At 39.0% G+C, this 14,828-nt stretch overlaps 1 protein-coding gene across 4 annotated transcripts in view; it reads left to right on the forward strand.

Moving 5' to 3' along the window:
* APP (amyloid beta precursor protein) overlaps positions 1 to 14,828 on the forward strand; it is a 241,499-nt gene that overhangs the window by 30,064 nt on the left and 196,607 nt on the right. For all 4 annotated transcript variants that reach the window (XM_052793801.1, XM_052793803.1, XM_052793800.1 and 1 more), the window contains exon 2: positions 14,321 to 14,488. In XM_052793801.1, coding sequence (XP_052649761.1) covers positions 14,321 to 14,488 — 168 coding nt within the window. The remainder of the gene's footprint in view (positions 1 to 14,320; positions 14,489 to 14,828) is intronic.

Consider the following 14,828-nt stretch of genomic DNA (forward strand, 5'->3'; position numbering starts at 1 on the left):
TGACAGCCGTTGCGCGTGTTTCTCTATTAGTGAGTAGAAATAAGGTTTCCTGTACTCCCCTTACGAGGCATCATTAGTGTTCAGTGGGACTTTCTGTAGTAGAGCTCCTGGCTCAGTAACCGAATAGAGATTTTTCTTCCTCTCTGTGGTTGGAGAGTGTGTGACATCTTTCACAGTATAACTCATTCTTATTACATCTCAATAAAACAACAAGCAGGAGGTGGGAAAGCATAGTATTGTTTCTTTGTTTGTGATGATGGTTATCAGAATGCTACAGCTGATGAGTTTTTTAAAAAAGCAAGATGTTTTATTAATCTTCCAGATTATTAATTTAAAAGACAAATAAAAAATTCCCACATGTAAGCCACTGTTTGAAGGATTTATGTGTTCAAAATAGCAATAATATAATGGAGGTATTGAAAAATGAGTGTTTTTTGTCTTGAGGTATGTGGTTCCAACATGATTAAAGAAACTGGAGATTTTTTTTTTTTTTTTCCCCTTAGGAGAGGCCTAATGCTTTGGTTTTTTTAATACTTAATGATCTGTAGTAATTTTAGCCTACTTATTGGTAAGGAAACAGCACTTTATTATGTCATCTTATTTGGATCAGTTCTCTCGTATCTGATAACAATAGTTAACAATTAATAATCTCATTTATCTGCATCATTTGAGGATCTGAAAGTGCCTCAAAGTTCATCTTAATCTCTTTCATAAAAGTCTGTTAAATTCAATTAGTATGAATTTGAAATAGTCTTTAAGGATGCTCCTTTTGAATGCAGTACTTCTCATGAGCCTTCAAATCACATGCATGTGAGCATCTGTCTTCTGTTCTCACTGTTGTCAAGATTAAGAGCAGCTGCTGTTAGTGAGTGGACCTAGCAGAGGACTCTTGGGAGTCCTTAGTATGGTTAAAAAAACCCCAGAAACTCTCATTCTGAACAGTTACTTTCTCTATCCTTGTCTGAATGCGAGATGTTTGTGCAAGTTTCTGTTAACCATAATAACAGCATGTCTTATAGACATGAAGAGCAAGAGCTGTCTGGCACAATTTTTTTCATGTTTCAAAGTTTTGCGTAACTAAACTTGCATGAGATACCTACTGCTGCATTATTAGGAAGTTACTATAAGAATACCACGCTGGAAGAAAGTCCTTGGATTTATAGGATCTAGTCTCCTCCCAGACCTAAGCAACAGTCCGGATACTGCCATTTGCTGCAGGTTGTGGTACTCCATAGAGCTCAATAAGATCAGAAATCAAGAACCCATGGTAGTAATATGCATTGTGAATAGGAAAGAGTGAGAACATCAACAGGGTACTCCGCTGTCTTTTCTGTGTTAATATTCAAAACATTGAAATCAGTAAGGCTTTTTGTAAAGACCATCTGTGGAAGAATTCAGATGAAGGCTGTGTCTTTTAACATGCATTTTTAGACACAGAGAACAGTTGCTGTAAGATACCACAGGTAAGGTTTGGAAATTTAATCAGAAATGATTCAGAAAAGTTAGTGTACTTCTGTAGCATTGGCTTTCATGTATTGGGCAGTGTGGCTTGGAGTTTTTTTTCTCTTGTCCCACATTGCTTCCTACATATTAGTTGCTTTTTTTGTCATCTTGTGAATTGCATAATGGATTTTGGAAAGTCATAGGCTTACCATAATTATCCTTTTCTCTGGTTCTTGTGTCATTGGAAATTGATTTGATTTGAGGCTGACTGAATTCCCTGAAGTCCAGTTTTGGGTCGTTTTGCTTAGTTTTTCAAGCTGAAGAGTTGTGTTCTATAGAATAACTGGCTTGCGTGGTCAAGCCAGTAACTCCTTCGGTTTATTATTTCTAATAAGATTAAGACTCCTATCGCGATTGTGCAGAGTGTATGTATAAACCTGTTCAGTGATCCCTGCTAAAGGGAGAATTTGTGCTGTGACCCATCATGTATTACTGTTGCCCAGCCTGCTGAACAAAGCTGTTGGGTTATTTCCGTGAGGACTTCCCTCTGTCTTCATCTGTTTGTTCTTTTTCCTTCCTCCTGTTTCTTGCTTGCAAGTTCTGGGAAGGAAGAGTTTCTAGGTTTTGAGTGTTAGCACAATGACATGAAGTTCATGTGCATGGTATGCATAGTACAGTAGCATTTAATGAGTAAAACAACACGCAAAGTGAAAATTGTAGAGGGGAAACCTGAAATGTGCCCAGTTGAGAGAATGATGGAATATTTAATTCTACCCCAAGCTGTAGAATTCTCTGCCTTTTTCTGTTAAGCACTTCTGAAGGTCTCTTTCTTTATTACTTAGGTTTTTATCATTAATATTTTATGTATGCAATAATGATGGACTTGGTTTTTGGTGTGGTGGATGAAATTAAATAAGCTGTCTGTCTACTAGAGCCAGAAAGTGGAGAGACGGAGAAATGGCTTCATCTTGGAGGCCGTGAGGATTGGGCATAGCATCAGAGATTGAAGGCCAGACTTTCTTTCTAAAGTGCAGCATGATTATTATGAAAAAAAATCATAATACTTACAATTTTTATTACAAAAACCTGTACTGAACATGGAGTAGCTGCTCAAAAAAGAGCAGCTGGGTGCACAGGGATGTAGAAAAAGCTTGTGTCTAGTGTGACAGTAGGGTTTGGTGCGGGTTTTTTATTATTTATTTTTTAGTAATGGGTGACTCAAGTACCCTAAAAACAGATCCAGGGCAGGATCTGTTTCAGCATGGGATGTCTAGTAATGCTGTATTAATTCCCTTAGCACAGTATTGCTGTTATGGATAGGTAGAATTTCATACATTTTTCTGGAGGAAAGATTGAAGGACTGGACCTTCAATTCAACTCAAAATGAATCAAAATCTGTCAACCATCTATTTGACTGTCATGTGGCAGCTAGGATCAGACTTCTGTACATGCCTTGAAAGTAATCTAGGTAATTCGCTATGTTGTTTAATCCTAGTACTGAAAGATTAGTTCCTTCTGGCTTGCCCATATTGGTGTTTTTGTCAGCTAAAAAAAGGTTGGTCTAATTAGAGATGTGTTGGCATCTTGGGTAGCATAAATAATATCTCAGGAAGGATCTTAGGGATGTGCTCTTCCTTGTAGCAGTCAGTGAGTCCTCACCTTGCCAAACACTAATGGTTAAAGTTAGCGAATGCCAGAAGTATGTTGTTAATTCATCTTCACATTGTTTCTGGAATGAAATTGGGAAATCGTTAGTTTTATTAATAATAATAATAATTTTAGTAAGCCAGACCAGTCGGACAACTTGCTGAGAAGACTGTGAATCACAGGCTTGCCGCCTGGGCGGAGAATAGTTCTGCATCAAATGAAGACGAGAGGGACCTTTGGCATACGTATGGAGTGCTGCAACAGTGCAAAATAGCTGAAACACTTCATGTTAAAACTAGCGAGTAACATCAGACTTCTCACATGGCTCTGTTCAGATGTTTGTGGTTCAGCCAAATGGCAGCAGAGGAGGATACCATTCTGCATAGTTTGAAGAATAACATCAGCAATGTGGTCTGTGGAGCAGTTACTTTAGCAGTGTAGGTTGTGCCTCTGTGTTGAGGGCAGATAATTAACTGTATGGAAAATAAATAATAATGAGAATAAAATATCAACCTCAATGCTTCCTTTGAAATTCATTTGATGCAGGGTGGGCATCCTGTTTCACAAGGAAAATTTCAGCTCTTCTGGCTCTGGTGAATTTCTGCTTGGGTAGATAAGGGTTTTTTCAGTCAGACTAAAACAAGAAAAATCTGCTGAGCAGATGGGTTGCAGCTTCTGTTCCTTCTTGGAGGAGCCTACAAAATGCGCTGTATATTTCCTCCACTGCAATAATAATTCTGTAGGTTTAGAGTAATTAGTTCAGTAGTTCAGTGTTGTCTTTCTATGATAGGAAAATGATGTAAGCCTACAAGATTTTCCAAATCTGGAAAATCTGGTATCTCTTTTTCAAGGAAGTTTGTTTCAGGAAAACTCAGGTGCCTTGTATACTTTAACTCGCTTTGTCTAATTACTATATTGTCAAAAATATAGGATGTTAGCACTGTGAAATAAGTCATATGAAAGTCATGCTTGGAAGTGCAACTTGGCTATTGTGGTTTTCATACTGTTTTTTTAAAGTTTTTATTACTGTTATTATTTATTTAGAAAGTTACAAGTCCAAACATTTAAACAGAGGTGTTTGAAATCATTTTGTCATCTGTTCTGGGACTGTACTGTAAACAAAGTCTGCTGATTTGCCCATATGGGCATCCCATATAGGACCGAAAAACAACAATGCTGAAGTGGTAATTTAAATAACTTATTTCCTTTCTTCCTTCCTCAAAATGCTTCTAAATTGAAGATACGATTGTGTGAGAGGTTGAGTACCAATAAATTTTATGGAATGGAGGTGAGATGTAAGTGTCCCTCAAATGGAGTAGCATCCTTTTACAAACTATCTTTTTGCAGCCCAGTTTTAGCAGGAAAAGTTGAAAAAAAAAAAAAACAAAAACACCAAACCAAAAAAGGAGCAAAGATACTATACAAAAGAATTCTTCCATGAGATGCTTAAACAAATCAGGTGCTGGAAATGTGATGAATGAGATGTGAAGCTATCTTAAAGTCAACAGCTACTTCAAATGAATTCCTGAAAACTGGAGACTGCTATTCTGTTTAAAAATAAATCAATAAATGACAGAGCACTGACATTTGAGCGATATAGTTCATTTGAGAAACTGTCATTGCTCAGATGTTAACTTGTTTATTGAATTTGTTGAACTGGGATTGTTCCTCAATTTTTGACCTGATGTATAATTTAAATTTGTTTCATGGTACAGAGTCTGGCTCTGCATCTAGTAATTTTCCTTTTCTTGTCCTTCCCAGGTACACATGCATTGAAATAGCTTTAAAATATAACTTACACCAACTTAGGGTACCCTTTTGCAAGAAAAAGCTGCTTTTAATATAAATGAAAACTAGATCTTATTTAGGGCTTTTTTGTATACTTGCTCTCACCTTGTAGTTTCAGTTTTACAGGAGTGAGTTTCATGGGTATAATAGGAACCCAAAAGTTATTACTGAGCTTGGAATAGTTCTGTAGTCTGTTGTGTTGCTGTGAGATACACTCTTCTTTTTCTTCTATTTCATGTATTTATTTAAGATAAGTGATGGTGGCTTTGAGCGTTGGAATAGAAGATACATTGCTGGAATTAGATGGTTTACAATGAATGTATTTCAGTGCAAAACCTTAATTTGGCTCTGTATAACAGTCTTATGTTTGTTTTGGGGTAATGACAGGCTTTCAGATGTGTTGTGGTTTAAGCCCAACTGGCAGCAAAGCACCACAAGGCCTCTCACTCCTTCCGCCTGCTGGGATGGGGAGGAGAAAATATAACGAAAGGCTTGTGAGTTGAGACAAGGACAGGGAGCGATCACTCACCAGTTACGGTTATGAGCAAAACCCAGGATAATGGGAAGCAAAGCCAAATCTTAAAAACACCTTCCCCCCACCTCTCCCTCCTTTCCAGGCTCAACTCCACTCCCAGTTCTCTCTACCTCCTCCCCCCGGCGGCGCAGGGGGACGGGGATGGGGATTGGAGTCAGTCTGTCACACGTTTTCTCTGCTGCTCCTTCCTCCTCAGGGGGAGGACTCCTCACTCTTCCCCTGCTCCAGCGTGGGGTTCCTCCTATGGGAGACAGTCCTCCATGAACTTCTCCAGTGTGAGTCCTTCCATGGGCTGCAGTTCTTTATAAACTGCTCCAGCAGGGGTCCCTTCCACAGGCTGCAGTCCTTCAGGCACAGGCTGCTCCAGCGCGGGCTTTCCCATGGAGTCACGGCCATCTTTGGGGGGCTCCACTCCCCTGCTCGCCTCCATGGGCTGCAGGGGGACAGCCTGCTGTCTCACCATGGGCTGCAGGGGCATCGCCTCCTCCCCCTCCTTCCTCACTAACCTCAGTATCTGCAGAGGTGTTACTCTCACATGCCAACCCCACTACTCGCTGCAGATTCCCCTTCTTAAATATGTTCTCGCAGAGGCGCTACCACCGTCCCTAATGGGCTCAGCCTTGGCCAGAAGCGCGTCCGACTTGGAGCCAGGGAAGCTTGTAGCAGCTTCTCACAGGAACTACCCCTGCGACCCCTCCCCTGCTACCAAAACCCTGCCACACAAACCCAAACCAAGGTGATGAGATTTAAATGCAGTATCATAGCATTTCTGCGCATGCAGACATACCAGAAGAAATCATAACACCTGTCATAAGTATTGGTATCACTGAACACTTCTTTCATCAAACTTGCACACCTGCTGGATTGCATCTTTTTTTTTTTCTTTTTTTTTTTTCCAAATGAGATAGAGGGTATTTAATTCTGACAGGAGCTGGCGTTTTTTTTGTTTCTTGTTTATTCTGCTGCTATTAGTCAACACATTATATAGCCATGTAAATTACCAAAGGCTTTTAAGATCTAAACAAACAGCTTGGGAGCAAGATTAGCTTTTTTTTACTTCCACCTTCATAATGCACTTTTTATTCAGCTTGTAAAATCTCGAGGTTTTGGGGGGGGGGGGTGTTAAATAAATGTTGATGGTTAACCAACAGGCAAGAAGCCATGGATTTGTGCCTGGTGGCACGAGCCTATATTAGCATGGCATTTGCCTAGTTTGAACGGTAGACTTCTGGAATTGAGCAGTGATCTTCACTTGTAGGGTGCAGCAGACCAGACATAGTCCAGTGGAAGAAACTTGATCTTTCCACTGGGGATAACAAGCTTATCTCATGTTTTGCTCACTGAATGTGTAAGGCCATGCAGAGAGTCCTTTTACACCCATTTTATTTTTACTTCTGTTCTTTATAGGAAAAAATAGCTATGAGCAGCCCCACTTCAAAGGTAGAATTTCTTTTACTTTGTTAATAGCCATAGAGGAAGCAAACTGCTTTGCATGCAAATTCGTGCCGCTTTAGTTAGCAAGAAACCTTGAATTTCAACCTGAATGTGGTATAAAAGTTTGGAAGAAGCACAGGCATGGGTTGGAAGGGTGGTGTGTTACTTGGTTATGCATAATGCTTCATGATACTTGAACCCCCTTTTAGTTTTTATTGTCAGCGGAAGTCGTTAAACCTTAAAACTGTAGTCATTGACTTCTTGGTTGAAGGGCTGGAACTGGTGTTAGCATTAAAAATGGAAAGCAGGGAGGGATTATTTTAATCATCACCTAAAATAAGGAGGGCATTTGTTGTTCTTGAATAAATTGTAGATATGGGGGTTGTTATTGAATGTCCTCTCCTTGAAAGTAATTGCAAATGAAGCAATTAATACAAATTAAGTACACTTTGAAGGCTTACAAAAGTGGCTTCAGGTTAGTGTTTGCAGAATAAAACAATGTAAATCATAGAAGCCATCTTAGGGTCCTTTGGGGAATGTTTTTTGATATTTTGATGTTTAATAATAGCACATACAAGGTCTGATGCTTATTTTCATATTATGTTGTAGTCCTTAATTATAAGTTAATAGAGGAGCTATGTGGACTGAAGTTGTGTTACTTTGGTCCCTTGATGGAAAACATCTTGAGGGTAGAACCTTCCAGCCTATGTTTTCCGAGTACAACCTTAGTTGTGAACAAAGCCAACCCTTGTTGATGAAATAGGGATTATGAAGAACTATTAGCAAATATACTAATTACTTTTGTAACTGCAGAAGGCAATGACAGAGAGACTGGATGGGGAGAGGGCTACACTTTCTGTCTTAAATAATGGTGTTTGATAGGAAAAGGCCTTTTGATGTTAAGATGAAATGGTAATGAGCTAAAAAACTCCAAACAGTTTGGTTTTGTTTTGCTTGTTTGTTAAGGTAAAGTATTCCATTTCTTAATTTTGTAATTAGATAAACTTCTTTCAGTCCTCTGTGCTCTGCTACCAAAATCTTTTTTGAGTGTCTTGGAAATTGTGTAAATGGCATCCAGCATGCTATGTGGCTGTGGAGTGCACAGATGCACAAAAGACCCTTCACACCTCTCCTCAATTAGATGTGTTTAAATTACCAGGGCTGGAAGAGGGGAAGACAGAGGCATCTCTGTACTACATCTTAACTTTGGAAAGAAACAGATTCCCTACATACTAGTCTTTTAATGCTTGCGTGATGTCTTATTTTTTTTCTATATTGTATTTAAGTTTACATTTTGACATCAAATAAATACTTGGAATGACCATTTTCCCTCTCAAAACAAACAGAAAAATACCATGAAACACCTGTTTTCAAAGACAGGCTCCAGTAATTAAACAATGTCATTCAGGTGGCTTTGCCAGGACTTACCTTGTTTTGTCCTAATTTGACCAGGTTGATAAATTTTTCTTTGACACAATCTGATGGGAAAACAGCTGGATTATGTCCCTCTTCTTTCCTTATCCAAGGAAGCAGTTATGTACCTGATGGGCTTTCTCTTAGGGAGTTGTCTTCTGATCCCAGTCTTAAGTGTTGATTCAGTTTTTTTTTTTTCCCCAATATCCCCACCTAAAGAATGAGTTCTGACTGTGCTTTCTCTTTGAGGGTAGGCAAAATACCGAAAAGTTATACTTGAAAGGCATTTTAAGTTTCTTTACTGTCAAATAATATTATAAGCACTTCAGCATTTAGCTGCTCATAAGGAGGAAATGTAGCAGAGGAGCACACAAGAAGATGCACACAACTGGAGGTGAAATGCGTCTTGCAGCTGGAATTCAGGCCTCTGAAACGCTGAAACTCTTTAAGGGAGGACCTGCTGTCAGTGTTGAGCATTACTGTGGCCATGCATCCTGTCTTTCAGAACTTGTACCGTTACTGAACTTTTGAAAGTTAATAATTAAAAAATGATTAACAATTTAATGATTGTTTTCTATATCAAAAATGTCAGGCTGGTCCTTGAATGTCTTCTGACATACTAGGCTACGGTATTAACACAGAGCTCTAAGTAGTGTACAATCGATTGACGTAATTTTTTTTCAGAATACTGTAGTTGCCATTTTTCAAATTTAGGTAGTTCACCATTATAGAAATTGATCTCTGATCGAGATGTCTTGTGAAAGTGATGAGTAGTGTCTTATTTGGTCTTTGAAAACTGGACATACTGTGAAAACCAAAGCATAACTTCTGGAGTTACCTTGAGACAGCGTGCTAATTGGTCTAACTTATTTAATGATTCGCCAAGAGGCAAGAAAAAAAAGCATATGCTACTTCTTCAAAGTCATATGCAAAGTAGACAAAATAATATATGATTACAGTTTCATTAATATGCTTGGAGTTTTTACTTTTGCAGAATACTAATAAAGCAAATAGCTGCTGTTAATGTAATTTGTGTCGCATGAGTTACTCTTCGGGAGACTAATCTGCCTGAGAGCTTTAGGATTAGTCAAGGAAAGATTTGCCACTACAGGCATTATTGTAACAAACTGGACTGTAGCTTTATGTTACTCAGCATTACTGTCTAGAAGCTCCTTACCTGTGTAGATTGGTGCTCTAGATCATTTAATTACATTGTAATGCAGATAACATTTCTTGGCAGGGAATGAATGTAAATGAATTAAACCATTGGCTTTGAAGAAAACTTGAATGATACATAAAATTCTTCACCAACTCACTTATTTTAGCTGGATATACCTTTGATGTGACCAGTGATTCATGAATTCATGTGTTTAAAATGTTATGATAGCGTGTATGGGACAACTCACTTATTACTGCATCTAGTTTCACTCTCCTTTCACTCTCCTGCCTTTTTTTGAGTTGTTTTTCATCTTTCTAAGTGTATATATTTTAAAAGAAGTGCTACTTTTCACCCTCTGAAATACTGTTGTCCCCTTTGTGATGAAACTGCTGTTGGATGTCTCTGTTAAAATCAATAATAGTTCATTAGGTTTTACGTTATCAGTAACTTGTGCAGACTAGAGAGCTGTCTTGAAATTAGTTATCTCAGCTAAGTTTAATCTTTTATTTTGGGCTTTGCTGTGATAGTGAAGCATCATCATGATGCAGTCCCTGGGGAGAAAACCAAAACTGTATTTCTCCCCAAAGTGCTGTGATGCTTGAGGTCTTCAAGACGAACTTGATGGTAAGGGAGAGGGCTGAAGAGAAAGTTGTTTCTTGCTCTTGGTGTGGTATGCAAAGCGTAAGTGACATTTTTAGTCTCTTACCTGGAGGTCTCAGGGATAAGACTCACCAGCAGTTTCTAGCACACCTTTCATTCCCTGGAAATCTTTTCTAGCGCTGTCCTAGTGAAAAATATAGTTGCGGTTTTGGGTAAAGCTTAGTCTTCAAATGGCAGCATAGCCTAGAGGTCCTTTAAGTACATTAGCTGGAAAAGTTACCAATGTTTAGTCTCCTGAGCTGTTAACTTTGGGAGGGGCAAAAGTCTGTGGCAGAGGCTGCTGTAAGAGCTGAATGTAGAAGATCTGTGTAAACCCACAAGACAGGCAGATGAGTGTTTTGGAGGTGAATGCTTCTGGATGTTTGCATGAGAGATGAAATGGTATGCAGTAATTTTGTTAGTCCCTTGCTTCCTAGTTTTTGTGCTTTTTCCTACCAGTAGATGCTATGCCGAGCATGTGAGCAGAATTACAATGCAAAGGTTGGAAATTGGCGGGCAGGCCTTATCAGCTCAGGATTACTTGTCAAATGAGTTTTTTAAAACATAAGGACCTACTGAAGTGTTTATAAAACTGGGATTTGTATAGGTGGGAAAGACCCCCAAGTTAGAGAGGAGGCACAGCCAGTAAGTGTCAGAGACCCCCCACTAGTGCCAGTCCAGACCAAAGGAGCCTGAGAGGCTTCACGTGTCTCTTGTTTTCTACTCTCGTATCCATCAACCGTATAAAACTAAATGGCAGCAATGCTTTCTTGAATTCATTGCTTAACATACTGTTCTTAATTTAGGAATGTCCACTGGATTAAAATAGGTGCCATAAAATCAAGGCTACGAGGACTGATCTCTTACGGGCTCCCTTTTCAGCAGGCCCCTTGGGAATGCTCTTGTGTTCAGTGGTGGGGCACTGGCAAGAGGGGCAGTGTGGTGCATCTTGCTACCAAGTTTTGTTTGCTACTTCACACTGTTTGGTAAAATTAACAAAAGGCTGTGTGTTTTGTAGGCTTGCTGTGGAGGGCTGCATAGAGAAATTGGAAGAAACCAGACAATTTGGCATCAGAAATACTCTTCTTAACTATCTGTTATTTAGCATAACTAGTTATTTTGGACCAAGAATGGATTTTTAACTTTATGGATTTTGGCTTTTTCCTGTGAATTTTGTCATAGTCCAAATGATTGCAGAGGAAAATAATATGTAGAAGAGTACGGTGCAATATATAGCTTAATGCAGTAGCTGCAGGTTTTTGGCCAATGACTGAAAAATTTATATGTTTTCCTTTTTTTAATGTTAGAATCACTGTCAGTCACTGTGTTTATGATCTTCACTCTTGGGAAAGTGGAAGTAACAATGCTGTGAAGCATATGCTTGCAAAATGGACTGAAGGGAAATCTCTTAGTCATACACTCTTAACAGGAGTATCTTGCTCAGGTGTTGTCAAAAGGCCCAGCAGAAGCTCTAAAGCTAGGATAGGTAAGGCCAAGGTCAGATCTGGTAATGCCCCCATCCTTTGCCCTCGCATCAGAAAATTCTCCTAGGCTTGACTGTTGTGTTCTGACCATTATCTCTGCAGAAAATCCTCCATCAACATCAGCTGTTTGTGTGGACTGTGCAGCAAGAGTAATTTCTTGACAAGCAGGAAGCTGCTAGTTTTCAATCAGAAAAAGTGCCATAGCAGATCAACTTACTTTCTTCAGAAATGAAATACCAGATGGCAAAAATCATGGATTTGAGGCACATTTTATAGAAAGAGCCTTTGTGCCATCTCCCTGCTATCTCAACAATGAGTCTGTTCTCCTGTTAAAACTTTGCAATGTCACTGCAAGTTTCACAGGTACCATGCTGAAAAAGCAATGTATAAATTTGCTGCTTATACTAAAGGTGAGAGGCTTTCAGTTTAAACACCAATGGTAGCAAGCAGTAACCTTCAGATATTAAATAATTTCATGTGTCTTTTTTTTTCTTTTTCCCCTGCCCTAAGTTTTTTTAAAAGGTGTTATTTTCACTCTGGTTGTTTATAGAAAGTTAATTTGAAAGCTCAGTCTTGCATCTTAGCTGGAGATGTAACAGACAAATCCATTAACCTACTATCCTTGCTCTAAGGACACTCTAACAAAGTTCAACTTGGGAAGCTGAGTATTTGAATTATTCATGGTCATGATCTAAATGCTTTAGTTGTGTTTACAGTGTCTGTTAATTGTTCCGGTATTTCTTTATGATTAGAAACATTTAGCTGTCCTAATCAATAAGGTGAAGTGCTATGCCGAGCAGCTCATTAGTATGGCCCTGTCAGCTCAAAATATAGAAAGCTAAATGTGATCATGACTTGATCTGGTAATTTCATTAAGATGGGAGATGTCATGTCATTTCTGAAGGGAATGAGATTTTAAGTAGGCAGTCATAGGTTGTCATGTTGTTAGAGTTAAACTGATAGCACTCCAAGTAAACAGCCACTTCCCCCCCCCCCCCCCCCAACTTCAGCTGTCTTCATAGCTGAGGCAAAAAGTACCAAAAAGCTCACTATTACAAAGCCACAAGGCAAGGTCTCCATAAATTTACAACTTAGGATTTTGAGGGGAAAAAAAATTTTAAATTGCCATAGTATGACTGCTGTGTGCTTTATTAATTTAATAGAGATCTCAGTTGGAGGAGCTGACTGAATAGAGCTCACATTCACATGTCACTTGTGGAATGACTCATTTCTGTTTTTATTGAAATTTTGATAGGATTGTGTTGCATCTATAAAGAAAAAAAGTCATTAATTTGAAGGATTTTTTGCAAGTGTTTGTTACAGATGTCATGTTTGAGATGCTCTCCAGAGTTTCTGAAGATGTTAGAAGGAGTAAGCATGTGATAGCTTTACGATCAAGGCAAGCCAGACAAGGTGTCATCCCAGTTATTGGAAAATTCTCTTATTACCCAGTGGAAGGACAGTGGTGGTTGACTGTTAAATTGTACAGGGCTTACTTGTTCCACAGGAGAAGAGAAATTGAGATAGTAAAGGGAAATCTCTGTCAGTAGAAGTGTTCCTGCTTTATTTTTTTTTAAGTAAAAATGTCGTAACATGTTAACATCTTAAAGAGGGCAGGAAAATAAATGTGCTGTCCTTCTCAAAAAAAACCCCAACCCCCAAAAACCCAGAAAAAACTTTTTTTAGTTGTGGCATTTTAACTTGCAGTGCTAAGCTAATGTGTTAGGGTAGTTAGATGTTGACTCCTGCAATGTTTCTTGGTGTGATTTTTTTTTTTTATTTTTTTTATTACTGTAGGCATATAAAATTAATGAAGTTTTTTTCTGTTTTTTAAACAAAGAGTGGGGGAACTAAGATACAGGGTTTGCATACCTCTTGTAAGACTAAGTCTATTTCTTCAGTTTCTCATGAATTTTTAAAATGTTTCTAATTTTCCCCTTGAGAAGCCTTCTAGCTAAAAGAATAAAAGTTAAAAATAGATATTTAAACCTAATTGCATACCCTGCTGTACCTTGAATGTGACGGACTCACCTTTGGAGCATGAGGGGCAGTGGAGAGCCATTGAATCCTCTCTTGAGGAACCTAACCCAAAGAGGAGATTTATCTTTGCGTTGTGTTTCTCAGATGGTAAAACTGAAGCGAGTACTTTCAGCTTACACCTTCTGAGGTTGGCTACACTGGAGGGCAGAGGGCTGAAAGAAAGAGCTCTACCAACCCAGCTGCTGCATTTTAATGTTCAATCAAAACAAAGCTTAAGTGGAAACTGCTGCTTTTAACCCACTGTCTTCATAAGGCATGATAAAATACAGCCTGTGTGCTTAAATGCCTAAATGAACTAGAGAGGGTCTTCAAAACAGATACATTGTGGGTTTTTTTAGGAAACTGTTGGGGAAAACTTGTTACTTTTTTGTTACTTGTTAGTGAGCCCCTCCCCCTGTACACCAAGTATGCTTGGAAAATTAAATTTCTGTAATCATGCTCCAAGTATGCTTGTTGTTCTGCGTTTAGCCCAAGTTGATCAGAAGACAATTTTGGGCAACAAAACAGTTTGGTTACAGCTTTAAACTCCATGTTACACTAGTGTGTTTCGGATTTCTATGAAGACTGCATTTACGGTTCTCAAATCTGCCTGAATCAAACAGTTTCTGCCTTTGCTGCCATGGGTGGGTAAGCCTAGAGTTTAGTTCAGGCTTGCTTGAGCTGTTCCTGCTTTGGATGGACTGAAATGTCAGATGTGAGCTTAAAACTTACTTTTTTTTCTTTTTCTTCTCTTTTCAGGTGCCTGCTGATGGAAACACTGGGTTGCTGGCAGAGCCTCAAATCGCCATGTTCTGTGGTAAACTCAACATGCACATGAATGTGCAGAACGGAAAGTGGGAATCGGACCCCTCTGGCACCAAGACCTGCATTGGGACGAAGGAAGGGATTCTCCAGTACTGTCAGGAAGTAAGTCCCGTCCTCAGGAACAGCTACGGTGGTTGTTCTTCTGAAGAACCGAGGTGCAGGCACATGCTGGAGAGCTGTGTCTGTAGGGACCTTTCCTTTCCTTTTTTTTTCTCTTCTGCTCCATGGCTTTTTTGTCCTTTTTAAAGAGATTCTCTCCAGAGCCTGTTAAAACAGCTCCAAAAATTGGTTGCTGGGGAGGGGGTCACTGCAACTGTTGTTGGACAATCCTCTGTCTTCTGCCCTTGGGGGATTATTTTTGTGTAGTATATGCATAATGAGCTTCTTGCTTATAAAGTATTTTGAATAAAGCTGAGGTGACAGTTTATTATTTAAAATGCCC

The sequence above is a fragment of the Harpia harpyja genome, chromosome 8 (genome assembly GCF_026419915.1).
Source record: "Harpia harpyja isolate bHarHar1 chromosome 8, bHarHar1 primary haplotype, whole genome shotgun sequence".
Taxonomy (NCBI): domain Eukaryota; kingdom Metazoa; phylum Chordata; class Aves; order Accipitriformes; family Accipitridae; genus Harpia; species Harpia harpyja.